Genomic DNA, 11,477 nt, shown 5'->3' with positions numbered 1-11,477 from the left:
GCACCGTTACTGCCTGAGAGACCAGGGGGGCCTCATCAGGCCAAAGGAGAGCTCAGAGCCACAGGCCAAGCCGGGGGGGGGGGGCTCCTTTGGCTTCAGAGCCCAAGGGGATCACTTGTGCTGCCCCCCACCCTGTGCTGCCTCCCACCCTGTGCTGCCCCCCACCCTGTGCCCCCGGGCAGGGCCAGCCATCCCCAGTTTCTGCCAGGGAAGCCTCTTGCTCACTGGCGGTCATGAGCACCGAGGGGCAGACATCAGGGGCCTTCGTGATGCAGTCCAGTTTGGAATCCGTCCTGTGATACCCTGAGAAGTGCTTAGCACGGTGCCCGGCACACAGCGGGCACTTCCTTAATGTTTAATGATTGGCTGATCCAGTGCTGGCTTATATGTCCAGGGAAAGAGCCGTCCTGTTTTTTCCAGGCAGCCTGTTCTGCCTCCGATCAGTTCTACTGCTTGGAAAATCTGCTTTCCGAGGAGCTAGAAAGCTTTCTTCCTTGCACTTGCCTCCCACCAGCCTCCATCTGGAGCATCTCCCAGAGGCCTCTGAGTATCTGGATTGTCCATCCCTCCACTCTGGATCCCTTCTTCTCACCTGTCATCCCCTCCCTCATGATGATCTTGTCTCACCTCGGAAGTGTAAGATCTCCCCTGACTAGAGTATTTTAAGGGGGACACCTGTGAGGTGGGTTGTATGCATGTTATTATCCCCACTTTACAGATGAAGAAACTGAGGCACCGGGAGCCCAAAGGGACTTGTCCAGACTTACAGAGTTTGGGAGTGCCTCAGGCCGCTTCCATCACCCCTGCAGCCTCTGCATCAGACCCCTCACCATTATGGCCTCCCTCTTTGGGACAGCTGAGAAGTACTTGATTAGAGAATCAGTGATGGGATGTCAGAGGCTGTGGCCCAGCCCCTCCCTTGGCCCAGACAGTGGACCTCCCTTAGGAATCGGCTTTGTTTTCTTGGCGCACTGTTAGCTGCCCACCAGGCCCCCCGGGGAGGAGAGACCCGTCTTCCCGGAGGTTCTGATCTCTGCAGCTGCCCCAGAGACAATCTCTTGAGTGGAAGCAAGGCTCGGCAGGCGGCTGCTGTATTGCCGTACTGGGCCAGTCTCTTAGCCAGTCTGGGCCTCGGTTTCCTGGCCTGAAAAATGAGGGGATTGGCTGAGTGGGTCCTAAGGCCCTTTTCCCCTCTGTCTGTCGGGGAAGTCTGGTGCCCCAGAGCCCCCTCCCCATCCTCCTGAAGGCCCAGGGCCAGGGCCACCCCTGAAATCACAGCTCCTGCCTCACTTTTGTGTACTGTGGTGGTTTTAGAGCCCCCGGTGCTGGCTTTGGCCCTCTTCCTCGGGCTGCAGACAGGGCATATCACCACCGACTATTTCAGCTCCTCCACTGGGGCCTCGGGTCAGGGGATAACGGACAACCGGAGGCTGGGCCCCTGGGCTCTTCTCTTATCTGTAAAGTGAGGGGGGCTCATCCCTCCCAGGTCTAAATCCGCCATCCAATAATCTCCCAGTCCCTTCAGCTCTAGGAACCGTCTCCCAGCCCACAGGTCCTTGTCTGGGAGGACGCTGGGGGCCCCATGTGCTGAGCGCTGATGAGACCCAGATCCAGGACATGTGGGGCCTCCCTGACCCCCGAGCCTCCGAGCCCGGCCAGGCAGGGACCGGGGACTTGTCCTCAAAAGCCCTGGGCCGCCTCCCTTAGGAAGAATCAGAGCAGGTCGAGGGAGGAGAGAACACCTCATCTTTATTTCCCAACTGCCACAAGTACAGCACAAACAACTGCCTGAGCTGCGGATCGCTCTCCAGGTCTCCCAGAACCAGGCGCAGGAGGCTTCCTCCTTCCTCATCTCCGGCTCAGTCTTGGATATGGGAGTAGGACACGGCCACCCCTCCCAGGCATCTGGCAGCAGGGGATGAGAGGACAATCACGAGAAGAGCAGGCCCGGGGAGGGGAGTGCGGGAGGGCTGAGGGCAGCTCTGTGGACCACATGCTCCTATGGGACGCTGTCCAGAGCCCCTGGGGGGGGATTTGGATCCCGGGGTGCCATCTGACTCCTAAGGATGGGGCGGAGGCGAGGAAGCCTCCTTCTCCCCTCACTGCTGCCTCACTTATGCTATTCCCCCTCCCTGAAGCCATCCTTGGAGGCCTAGCTCTTGCCCTCCTCCCACCTCCCCCCGCCTTGGTCCCACAGCCTTGATCCACCTAGATCCATGGTCCTCCCATTTGGCCTGCATTTGCCATCCTCAAATCGTCAAGCTCCCTGTCAATCCAGGGTCCCCTGGGAAAAGGAGCTCAGTCCCCCAGCCCCCCTCCCCCCCCCCCCCGCCACTGTGGGAAAGGATACACCAAATCCTGACTGTATGGCGGGGCCGAGGTTCTTCCCGAGAGAGTCTCCAGCAGGGTCTGAACAGCCATAGCTGAGGCTGTGTTAGACAGAGCGCCTTTACTCTGCACCTGGGGGGGGGGCAGCAAACCAAGAGGTGGCTCTCCCTCGTCCCAGCCCCCAGCCTCCCGCCACAGCTCTCCAGGGGCCCGACAGGAAGCTGCCCCGCTGCCCCGGGACGAGGTAAGTACAAATCACCAGTCTGATGGGCCTGCCCCCTCTAGGAGGTGGGCCAAGGTGCTAAAAAGAGGCTGGGATCCCCACAGGGAGGAGACCTGCACAGTCACAGCCAGGAGCACAAGTAGGTGCACACACCCAGTGGCAGACACAGTCACAGGTAACAGCTGGCTCCTGAGCCGGGTTCTGGGAGACCCCACCCTTGTTCCTTTATTCCCATCCATCCCCCCTTCCCCCATACTCTTAGCCATCCCCTTCCTCTCTCCCAGGGGCCCACCTGAAGCAGGAAGCTGGACAGAGCCTGGAGCGTGGCTGTGGAGAGCTCCGAGAAGTTGACCTTGGCCGTCTCTTGCAGAATGTAGCTGATGTCGTCCTGGGAGAGGACGCTGTTGCTGTGGAATTTCACAAACTGGGCCCAAAAGAAAGCCCCGGTAAGGAGAGTCATGGTTGCCAGTGGGCATCCCTGGCCAGGCTGGGGGGAGGGGGCCTGTAGGAGGGCAGAGGCCGTACCCAGAAGGCAGAGACTGCTCTGAAGGCAGGACGGAGGCTGAGCCATCCCAACAGGCTGGAGGGAACAGAGCTCGGGACCCCCTCAGCAACCCTGATACTGGTACAGTACAGTGCCCGCGGCCCCTCTGCCTGATCAGCCTCACACCAGCCTCACTCTTGTAACCAAATATTGCAATGGCTTTTGCAGCCAAGCTCCCAGGGGATCCAGGGATGGGGTCACCTCCCCAGACCTCCATGACCTCCCCAGGCCTTCTTCCCCTTGTCTTGGCAAGCTGGGATTACTGCCCCCCCACCGAGGGGTTTTAATCAGAGTCTTCCCAGTTAAGGGGTCTAGGAACTTAGAAAAAAATCACACCTTTATGTTGACTAACACCTAACTGAAATTTAGAATTTGATTATGAATTTTAAAAACTCATTCGGCCTTCTCCAGGAGATTGGGGCCCAAAGGAGCCGAGAGCCTCTGGAGGCCAGCCACTAAGCAAGTCCTGCTTTGGCTAACAGGGAGGCCAACAAGCAGGAGGTCCCGCTCCAAGAGTTTTCCCCAAATAGCTCGTTTGGATTTAGATACAAAAAGACACTGGGATGGAGCACCAAATTTGGGGTGGGGGCCCTGAGTTTGAATTTTGCCTTAGGCGTTTATTCACTATTTCTAAGTTCTTCCAGCCATGCAGCTCTTGAAGGCTCAGCCCATGGAAGACCAGGTTGGGGTGAGGCTCAGGCCCCTGGGGCTGCTGCTGCTGGGGCCACTGAAAGCAGAGACCACAGCCACAAAATGGTATCCTACGGTCTTCACTCCGAGGGGGACCCACAAAAGGTAACAAGGGTGGACCACTGGCCCAAGCTCAGATATTCCCTGGGACCCTAACCTGTGTCCCGTTGGCAAACAGGGTCCACGTCCCCGGGGTGCTCGGGATCCCCAGGCCCAGTGGCCCAGGACCTTCAGACCGGTCCTTCCTCTACTCACCAGGGTCATGAGCCTCAGGATCTCTGGATTAAGGAAGGAATTGTTCCCAGCATCCAAGAGAGTGAACAGCAGGAATCGATTCCAGGGCTGGGTGGCCACATGCAGGGCTGCAAGAAGCAATATACCAAGCCTAAGCACAGGGCACCTGCTTCCCCTATTCGGGGGGATTGGGAGGGAGACCGGTTCTGAGAGGTTCTGCGTGGCTAGGAAGCAGTCAGAGAGCCAGGACACAGGGTAGGAATCAGAATACGTGGGTTCAGATCCTGCCTCTCACTGACTCCTGGGTGGCTTCCGTTCCCCGCTCCATAAAATGAGGATTTGGAGGAGATGAGCTCAGGACGCCCCGCCCCCAGCAGCCCTAGGTCTGTGATCCATGATACAGAAAAGTCCTCTCTTAGTGTCCCCCACAGCACTCTAAGAAGCTGGGGCCTGGAGAATTTGCACCCTGGATGTTGCCCACACTGATGAATCCTCAGGTTCCTCTCCGCCCAATTATAAAGGCTTTAAGGTCTTCTGGTCCCACCTTCTACTTCTATCCAACAAAATAAAGTTCTAGGGGACCCCCCACATGTATGTGTTTAGTTTCACAGACAGGGAAGTTTCTCCTGCTGTCTAATCCTCAGCCCCCTCAGAGCAGAGAAGGAAAGGGGAAAGAAGGGAAAGGGGAAATGGCTGGTACAAAAGTGGGACAGGGAGGAAGAGGAAAAAGAAATCCGAACAACGAAGTTAGGGACAAAGGCGGTCAGTCCTGGTCTGGCTAAAATCACTGACCGGCACCGGCTTCGGGCACCTTCTTGTGTCCTGATCCCAGGGGTCTCCCAGCAGGAAGGACAAGGGATGGGTTTCCCTTTCCCTAAGGGGGTGAGGGCAAAGGAGCTTTACCTAAGTCTGGGCTCCTGGTTTGCAGGAAGTCCAACAGGGCCTCCAGGCAGCCAACCACAGCCTGAGTCAGCAGCAGGTCTTTCTGGAAGAGAGACAGAGTAATCTTGCTAGGGAGCCTCGCCAGAGACCGCCGGGACAGATGGAGGGGACTGCCAACATCCCTGGTCTCCTGATCATCCAAAGCAGCCTCCCTGAACTGAGAACAGGCAGCACATGGTATCGGGGGAGGAGGGGGGGATACGAGGTAGAAGGCTGAAAGCTCCAAGGGAAGTCCTGCAGATGCTTGTCCTATGAGCCTGGACCCACCACCATGTCCCCGGTCACGTTCATATCCAATCTTGGGCTGTGTTGGAAGGGGCGGGCAGGGCTCCCAAGAAGAGGGACATGGAAGATCCCCTGTCCTCTGCCTTGGTTAACCCTCATCTGTGCCCAGTAAATAAGTGGGAGAGGATCCTGAGAAGTACAACCAGGAGGATCGAGGGCCTGGAGACCATGTCATGAAAGGACCTGCACAAGACTACTTCTCTCTGGGAGGATCCAGTAAGGTTTCTGGGAGACTCAATACCTCAGAGGATTTGAAGGATTCTGGCCAGAGCCAGAGCTTTCCCTGCTAGTTTCCTATTTTCCCTATCTATAGCCTGTTTTGTTATATACCTGTTTGAATGCTGTCTCTCCCCTTAGATGGTGAGCTCCTCCAGGACAGAGCTTCAATACCTTTTGCTTCTTTTTTGTATCCTCGGGACTTAGCACTGTACTTGGCACACAGGAGCTTACTAAATATTTACTGAATGAATGAATGAATCTGGTGCAATAAAAAGGGAACCATTTCCATCCTATTAATTAAGTGGTTGAAGGAGATGACCAAAGAGATTTGAAAAAGAATTACAAACAATAAATGACCTTTAAGTGAGGCTCTAAGACACTAATAGTAAACAAGATATAAATCAAAACTGGGAGGATTAAAATTGGCCATGGTTACAAAAACAGAAACAGTTTGTGTTGGAGACTCCAGGGGAGCAGGGTTTGTGATTCAGTTCCTAGAGCTGTGAGCTGGTACCGCCATATTGGATTTCGATTCAGAATTTTGCAAGGCAAGTGACTGAAGTATCTCTATCTTTAGAATTCAATCTAAAAACTCCCAACTGCGCTCTGTGAGATGGCAAGAGCTGGGAACAGAATGGATGCTATCAGGAGGTGCTATCAAAAAAACTAAGATAAATGAATGGAATACAACAGGATTATGGGGAATTTGGAGAAATTTGAAAAGAGTTGTGGGAACTGAACCAGAGTGAAAAAAGCAGAAACAAGAAATAAGCAGACAACGTACACACCATCCACCTCCACATAAATGAAAAGATCAGTGAGAGGAAGCTATACCCTGAGCCACCAAAGGGCCTGAAGAACAGAGTGTGAAATCCACCCCCTTCCTCACAGGGCAGGAAGTCCCATGCAGACATCAAAGCAGATGCTACCACTTAATTGTTTTTATTGTCATAAAGGAGGTTTGGGTCTGGCGGGGCAGAGGATTTTCTTCCATAAATAGCTAATGTAGCAAGAAAAGGCCCCCATTACACTTCTTAAGCCAAGAGAGAATTACAGTGGACTATCAAATCTCAGAGTTGTACGAGACCTTAGAAATCACCCAACTCATCCTCAGTGAGTGGGGAAAGAGCTGGAGAGAGAGAGAGAATTTAGGATTCCAAATTTAGAAAAAAATGAATGTCAAAGTAAATATATTTTAAAATCCTCTCTACATTTCTCATGTACATACTCAGCATCTCTCGATGTTCTTTGGGCAGCTCTTTCATACTCCAGACTTACATTGAGCTTGCCCTTTCCTAAGAGCCCCGGATTTTTATCCAGGGGACCACTGTCCAGTTATGCCTTTCCCAGTTTGTTTCCTGAAGTTGGACACAAGTGTAAGACTTTACATTTATTCCAAGTAAATTTCAGCTTATTAGATTCAGCCCAGTGTTTTAGCCTGTCAGTATCTGTTAGAATCCGGACTCTATCATCCAAAGTACCAATTACCCCTGCAGGGTCTATGTTATGCTCTGATTGCCAAGTGCACCGTCTAATCCTTCACCCAAGTTACTGTCAGACGTGGGAACTAGCACAGGCCAAGAGTAAAATGCTGGGCCACTCTACCAGCAACCCCCTTCCAAGCAAATGGACTGAGGGGCGGAGACAGAGTGTGAGTTTTTGTTTTTACTATAGTCCGGGCCTCCAACATTCTGAGGGACAGTGAACTGGCCCCTATTTAAAAAGTTTGAGGACCACTGCTCTAATCCATCTGTGATCTTGCTGGTTCAAGAGACGCCTCCAGTGATGGAGCTCAAATCCAGTCCATGCCTGCCCGTCTGGTTCAGCTCTTATGCAGGATCTACTCAACACATTGGAGGCATCCCTCCATTTCTCCTGTCATCACCAATGGTGGAGCTCTCTGGCTGTCTTTTACATGTGAACAGTTCCTTTTCTCAACCTATTAGACAAATCTCTGATGGAATCACTTGTCTTGGGGCTTGATGGGATAGGATGATCATAATGGCCTCCACAATCAGCAACATCTGAAGGTCTTATCCCTTCATAGGAAACATTTCTCCAATTTGGCTGCTATGCTGAATGGATGTCCTCCATGAGGTTTGGCCACAGCAAGAAAGAAAAGGGTGGCTTTCAAAGCCAAGGCAAGATCCATGCTCCCAGGGAGACCAGCAAAAGCTAAGGTCTTCAGAAGCTAAAAGATGAGACTAAGGTAGGAGTGAAAGTTTTCCCCCTAATTCCTTTTTTTTTTTTTTTTTTTTCTTTTTTCTGAGGCTGGGGTTAAGTGACTTGCCCAGGGTCACACAGCTAGGAAGTGTTAAGTGTCTGAGACCAGATTTGAAATCGGGTTCTCCTGAATTCAAGGCTGGTGCTCTATCCACTGCGCCACCTAGCTGCCCCCTTCCCCCTAATTCCAATGCAGAACAGATATCCTCCACCAGGAAAGGGTTAAGTACACCTGAAGGGGTCAGCCAGAATATAAACACACCTGTAGAACAGTCTCTGGGCCCATCTTTATCCCTAGCCACTCAGCAAGGCGACATTCCCACTGGAATATGGAAAGTGAAAATGGCCGAATTGAGATCAACCCACCAAAGCCAACATCCAGTCAGTGCCTTAAAAAGGGAAAGGATCCTGGAGAGAGACATCTTCCCCCATCTCAGCCTCTAGGTGACACGTGACTTCAAAACTAAAGATTTAATGGCATCAAAGGAAAGAACTATTTGCTTTTCCTTAGCTAATGCTCAGATGAAGAAAGCTCAGGACCTTCTGGCCCTGCCAGTAACCGATTTTGGACTCCGATTCAAGATTTCTGAAAAGTAACTCGAGATTCCAGTTGAACAGTTAATTGAATGAAAAGGCTATCAAGGCCTATTCTCCCCCATGCCAACCCTCCATGACACCGAGTGTATCTGTAGGAGAATGTATCCCTCCTGTTGGTTACAGATTGTCACTGCTCTCTCTGCCATGCCATCTGAGTAACCATCTTTGCCAAAGAACTGAACGTATTGGCTGATTAAGAGCAAGCACACTGGTGCATGCTCATGGGTTGGTGTTTTAGAAGAGAACTCTGAAAGGGTCACCCCTAGTAATAGCCAACCCTCTGGGGACCTAACTAGTCAATAGCAGTGTGAGTTGGGTAAGTAAACCCCAAGGGGAGGTATTCTAATGATATACATTAATAATAATATACATTAATACTTCAAAATAGAATTTTGAGGTTTACAAAGTGTTTTCTTCTCATCAGCCCCATACACTGAGTGAATTATGCTCATTTTACAGATGAGGAAACTGAGGCTCTGGGACACTGGAACTTGTCTATGGTCTTATGGGTAATAAATGATGCAGGTCTCTGGACACCAAGTCCAGCACGTTACCAATTATACCCCACCCTGTTTCACTATCTGTGAGATAACCAATCACTAGGCCTTCATTAAGTCCCTCCTATAAGCCAAGTCTCCTCCAGTACCCTGGATTAGGTAACCAGGCATACAAACACATTAAAAAAAAAAAAAAAAAAAAAAAAAAAAGCCCAACTTTTTCCCTCCCTTTTCTACAGCTAGGAGATAACATGTAAGTAAGACAGGAAAGGTTAAGTTGTGACATAGAGCCCCTTCAATGGCAGGCTGAGGCATCTGCCAGGAGCTCCAGACAAAGGACCTTCTCTGAGTGTAAGGTCCTGCAGGGTAGGACCCATTTTGTCTTTCTATCTTTCCTCCCTTGAAGCAGAGATACAAAAATGAGTGACTAGAAAAAAGGAGGTTGTTCACATAGCAAGAATGAGAGGTGAGGGCTTGTTTGGCCCCCCAAACCCTAGGGAATTCCAGGCGGAGTTCATGGGAGGACCTGAACCAGAACCACATTGATGATATCATTGATCCATTAGTGTAATGGAATAGCCCCAGCACCCACAACTCAGTAGGACTTCAAAGAGAGTAGGCATTTAACAAAATATTGGTTGAACTGAGCAGAAATTTCTAAATTTAGGAACAGTGTCCTAAAAATGACAAATGAATTAAGTAAATCTTCAGCTGTCACCTCAGGATGAAGTTATTCCAATTTGAATTAGTCCAGGACCTGAGGCTCACACCTTGACTCACAGATTAATAAAGGATGAGAACATATCATCCGATTTATGTAGCTCTCTGAGTGCTGGAAGACAGGACCCAAATAATTTAGTGCTACTCGATGGCAAATGCTCCGGTGGACTCATCTGTCACTTTTTCCAAATGGCAACAGGCTCAGAGTTAATCTGAAAGGGAGCTGGGGATATTCACTCCATTAGCCACTTCCTGAAGTGGGTAAAAACCCAGAAGCCTTCTTCTCTTACAGACAGGGCTCTGAGCTGCTTCTAGCCTGTTGGATCCCAGACTCTAGACTCTGCATGGAAAGGAAGATTCCCATTATTCTGCTTTTGAAATTCATGCCCCACTTTCATTTGGTTGCCTGCTTCCTGAAGTTTTCTCTGCTTACCAAATAAAACTACTTGTAAAGCTATTTGGGGGGCAGAGTGAATATAATTTTTCCTTTCCATTATAGAATCAGAGCTATGTTCCCTTGGGGAAGAAAGAAAACTCTCTCAGAAGACTGGACTAAAAACATTTGCTAGAGAAGGGATGGCCCAAGTGATGTAAGCCAGGAGTTTGGGCCCTGAAGATCCTAAAAAAGGGCTCTTGGTTTTGCCTTGATACAGCCTTGCTCTGTTTTCTCCAGGAGTTTCTCTGCTGGGGCCTTTAAGAGTTTCTCTGGTGTTGGGGCATCCTACCTCCACAGCCTCCCATTCAGTTCTTTTGGCAACCCCAAGGAACTAAGGAAGTAGTGGAATAAGGAACAAAAGCATTAGCCTGGGAGTCAGTATATCCACTATCCCATGGTTCTAGTTGTGTTTTGGGCCCTAAGTAACTCTGGGTCCACCGGTCATTACCAAGGTCCAAAACTGAAGACTTCGATTTCCTTCTCTGTCAAATTTCCGAGGGTCCTTCCCAGACTGCAAGAACTGGAAGGAACTTTAGGGGATTTGTGGTCCAACTCATCCTGAGCAGAAATGCCCTCTGTCTGAGCTGTCCATTTCAGTGAATCTCACCACTTCCTGAAGAGGCCCATTTGATCCTCAGGAAGCTGTGGTGATTGGGGAAGTTTTTCCTTAGACTGCAATATTGCAATGGACCTGTGATCTCATCAGTAGGGGTAATGAGGTTGTAAAGCTGCATCTCTGCCCTTAGTTTACGGTTTCCTACCATTCAAGGCCAGAATGCTAAATCTCAAAGAAAGATCTTCCCTTAGTTTACACTTTAATGGCCAGCTATTACAGGTATTTCTCGGAAGCTAATGAGTAACAATGGTGAAAGTCCTAAATAGTACCTGGTTTGCTCTCACTTCCTCCCATAAAAGTACCTGCTTGTCCTCCCGGTTTTCCCCTAACTCCCTCTTGGAACTTAGGTCACCATCATTAGTGTTACAATAATTAAACTTTTCCTCTTGACTTGGACATAAGCCTGAGCCTACAAATTCTTTTGAGACAGAGCAAGACACTGGTTTAGAACCCCAATATATTTGGGGGTTCAATATCCTGTACCCCAACAGGGGCATTCCTCAAAGAGAACAGACCCAGCTTATCTACTGCTGCCAACAGGCAGACAAATCACCCTCACCAAAGCTGCAACGTGTTGTTATGTACCAAGGAGGCCAAACCCCACATCCTCCTCAGGCTCCCTGGAGAGAGTCCAGACATCACTGAAGAGGCCCTGCCATGCTCTGGGGCTTGATACCATCTGGAGACAGAGACATCTGGAGGACCTCACCAACTCTACAGATTTGTTGTTGTTAATAGTGTCTGACTCTTGGTGACCCCATCTGGGGTTTTCTTGGCAAAGAGACTGGGCTGGTTTGTCAGTTGTACAGAATCCCTCTTCTATCTGGACAAGACCTCCTCAACAACCCTGGTGAATGCCTTTGATGAATAAACATAGGGTTCTCTGTGAGGCCTTATTTGGCGTTACTAGTTAGATCACTGGA

At 50.5% G+C, this 11,477-nt stretch overlaps 1 protein-coding gene across 1 annotated transcript in view; it reads right to left on the bottom strand.

Moving 5' to 3' along the window:
• Window positions 1-1,723: 1,723 nt before the first annotated feature.
• MEI1 (meiotic double-stranded break formation protein 1) overlaps window positions 1,724-11,477 on the bottom strand; it is a 60,456-nt gene continuing 50,702 nt past the window's right edge. The window contains exons 27-31 of the mRNA XM_074271835.1: window positions 4,923-5,004; window positions 4,041-4,147; window positions 2,844-2,975; window positions 2,351-2,460; window positions 1,724-1,905 (exon numbers count right to left, since the gene is read on the bottom strand). Coding sequence (XP_074127936.1) covers window positions 1,860-1,905; window positions 2,351-2,460; window positions 2,844-2,975; window positions 4,041-4,147; window positions 4,923-5,004 — 477 coding nt within the window. The 3' untranslated portion in view covers window positions 1,724-1,859. The remainder of the gene's footprint in view (window positions 1,906-2,350; window positions 2,461-2,843; window positions 2,976-4,040; window positions 4,148-4,922; window positions 5,005-11,477) is intronic.

The sequence above is a fragment of the Sminthopsis crassicaudata genome, chromosome 5, assembly GCF_048593235.1.
Source record: "Sminthopsis crassicaudata isolate SCR6 chromosome 5, ASM4859323v1, whole genome shotgun sequence".
Lineage (NCBI taxonomy): Eukaryota > Metazoa > Chordata > Mammalia > Dasyuromorphia > Dasyuridae > Sminthopsis > Sminthopsis crassicaudata.
The sequence above is the reverse complement of the archived record's forward strand: the minus strand, read 5'-3'. Positions and strand labels throughout refer to the sequence as shown.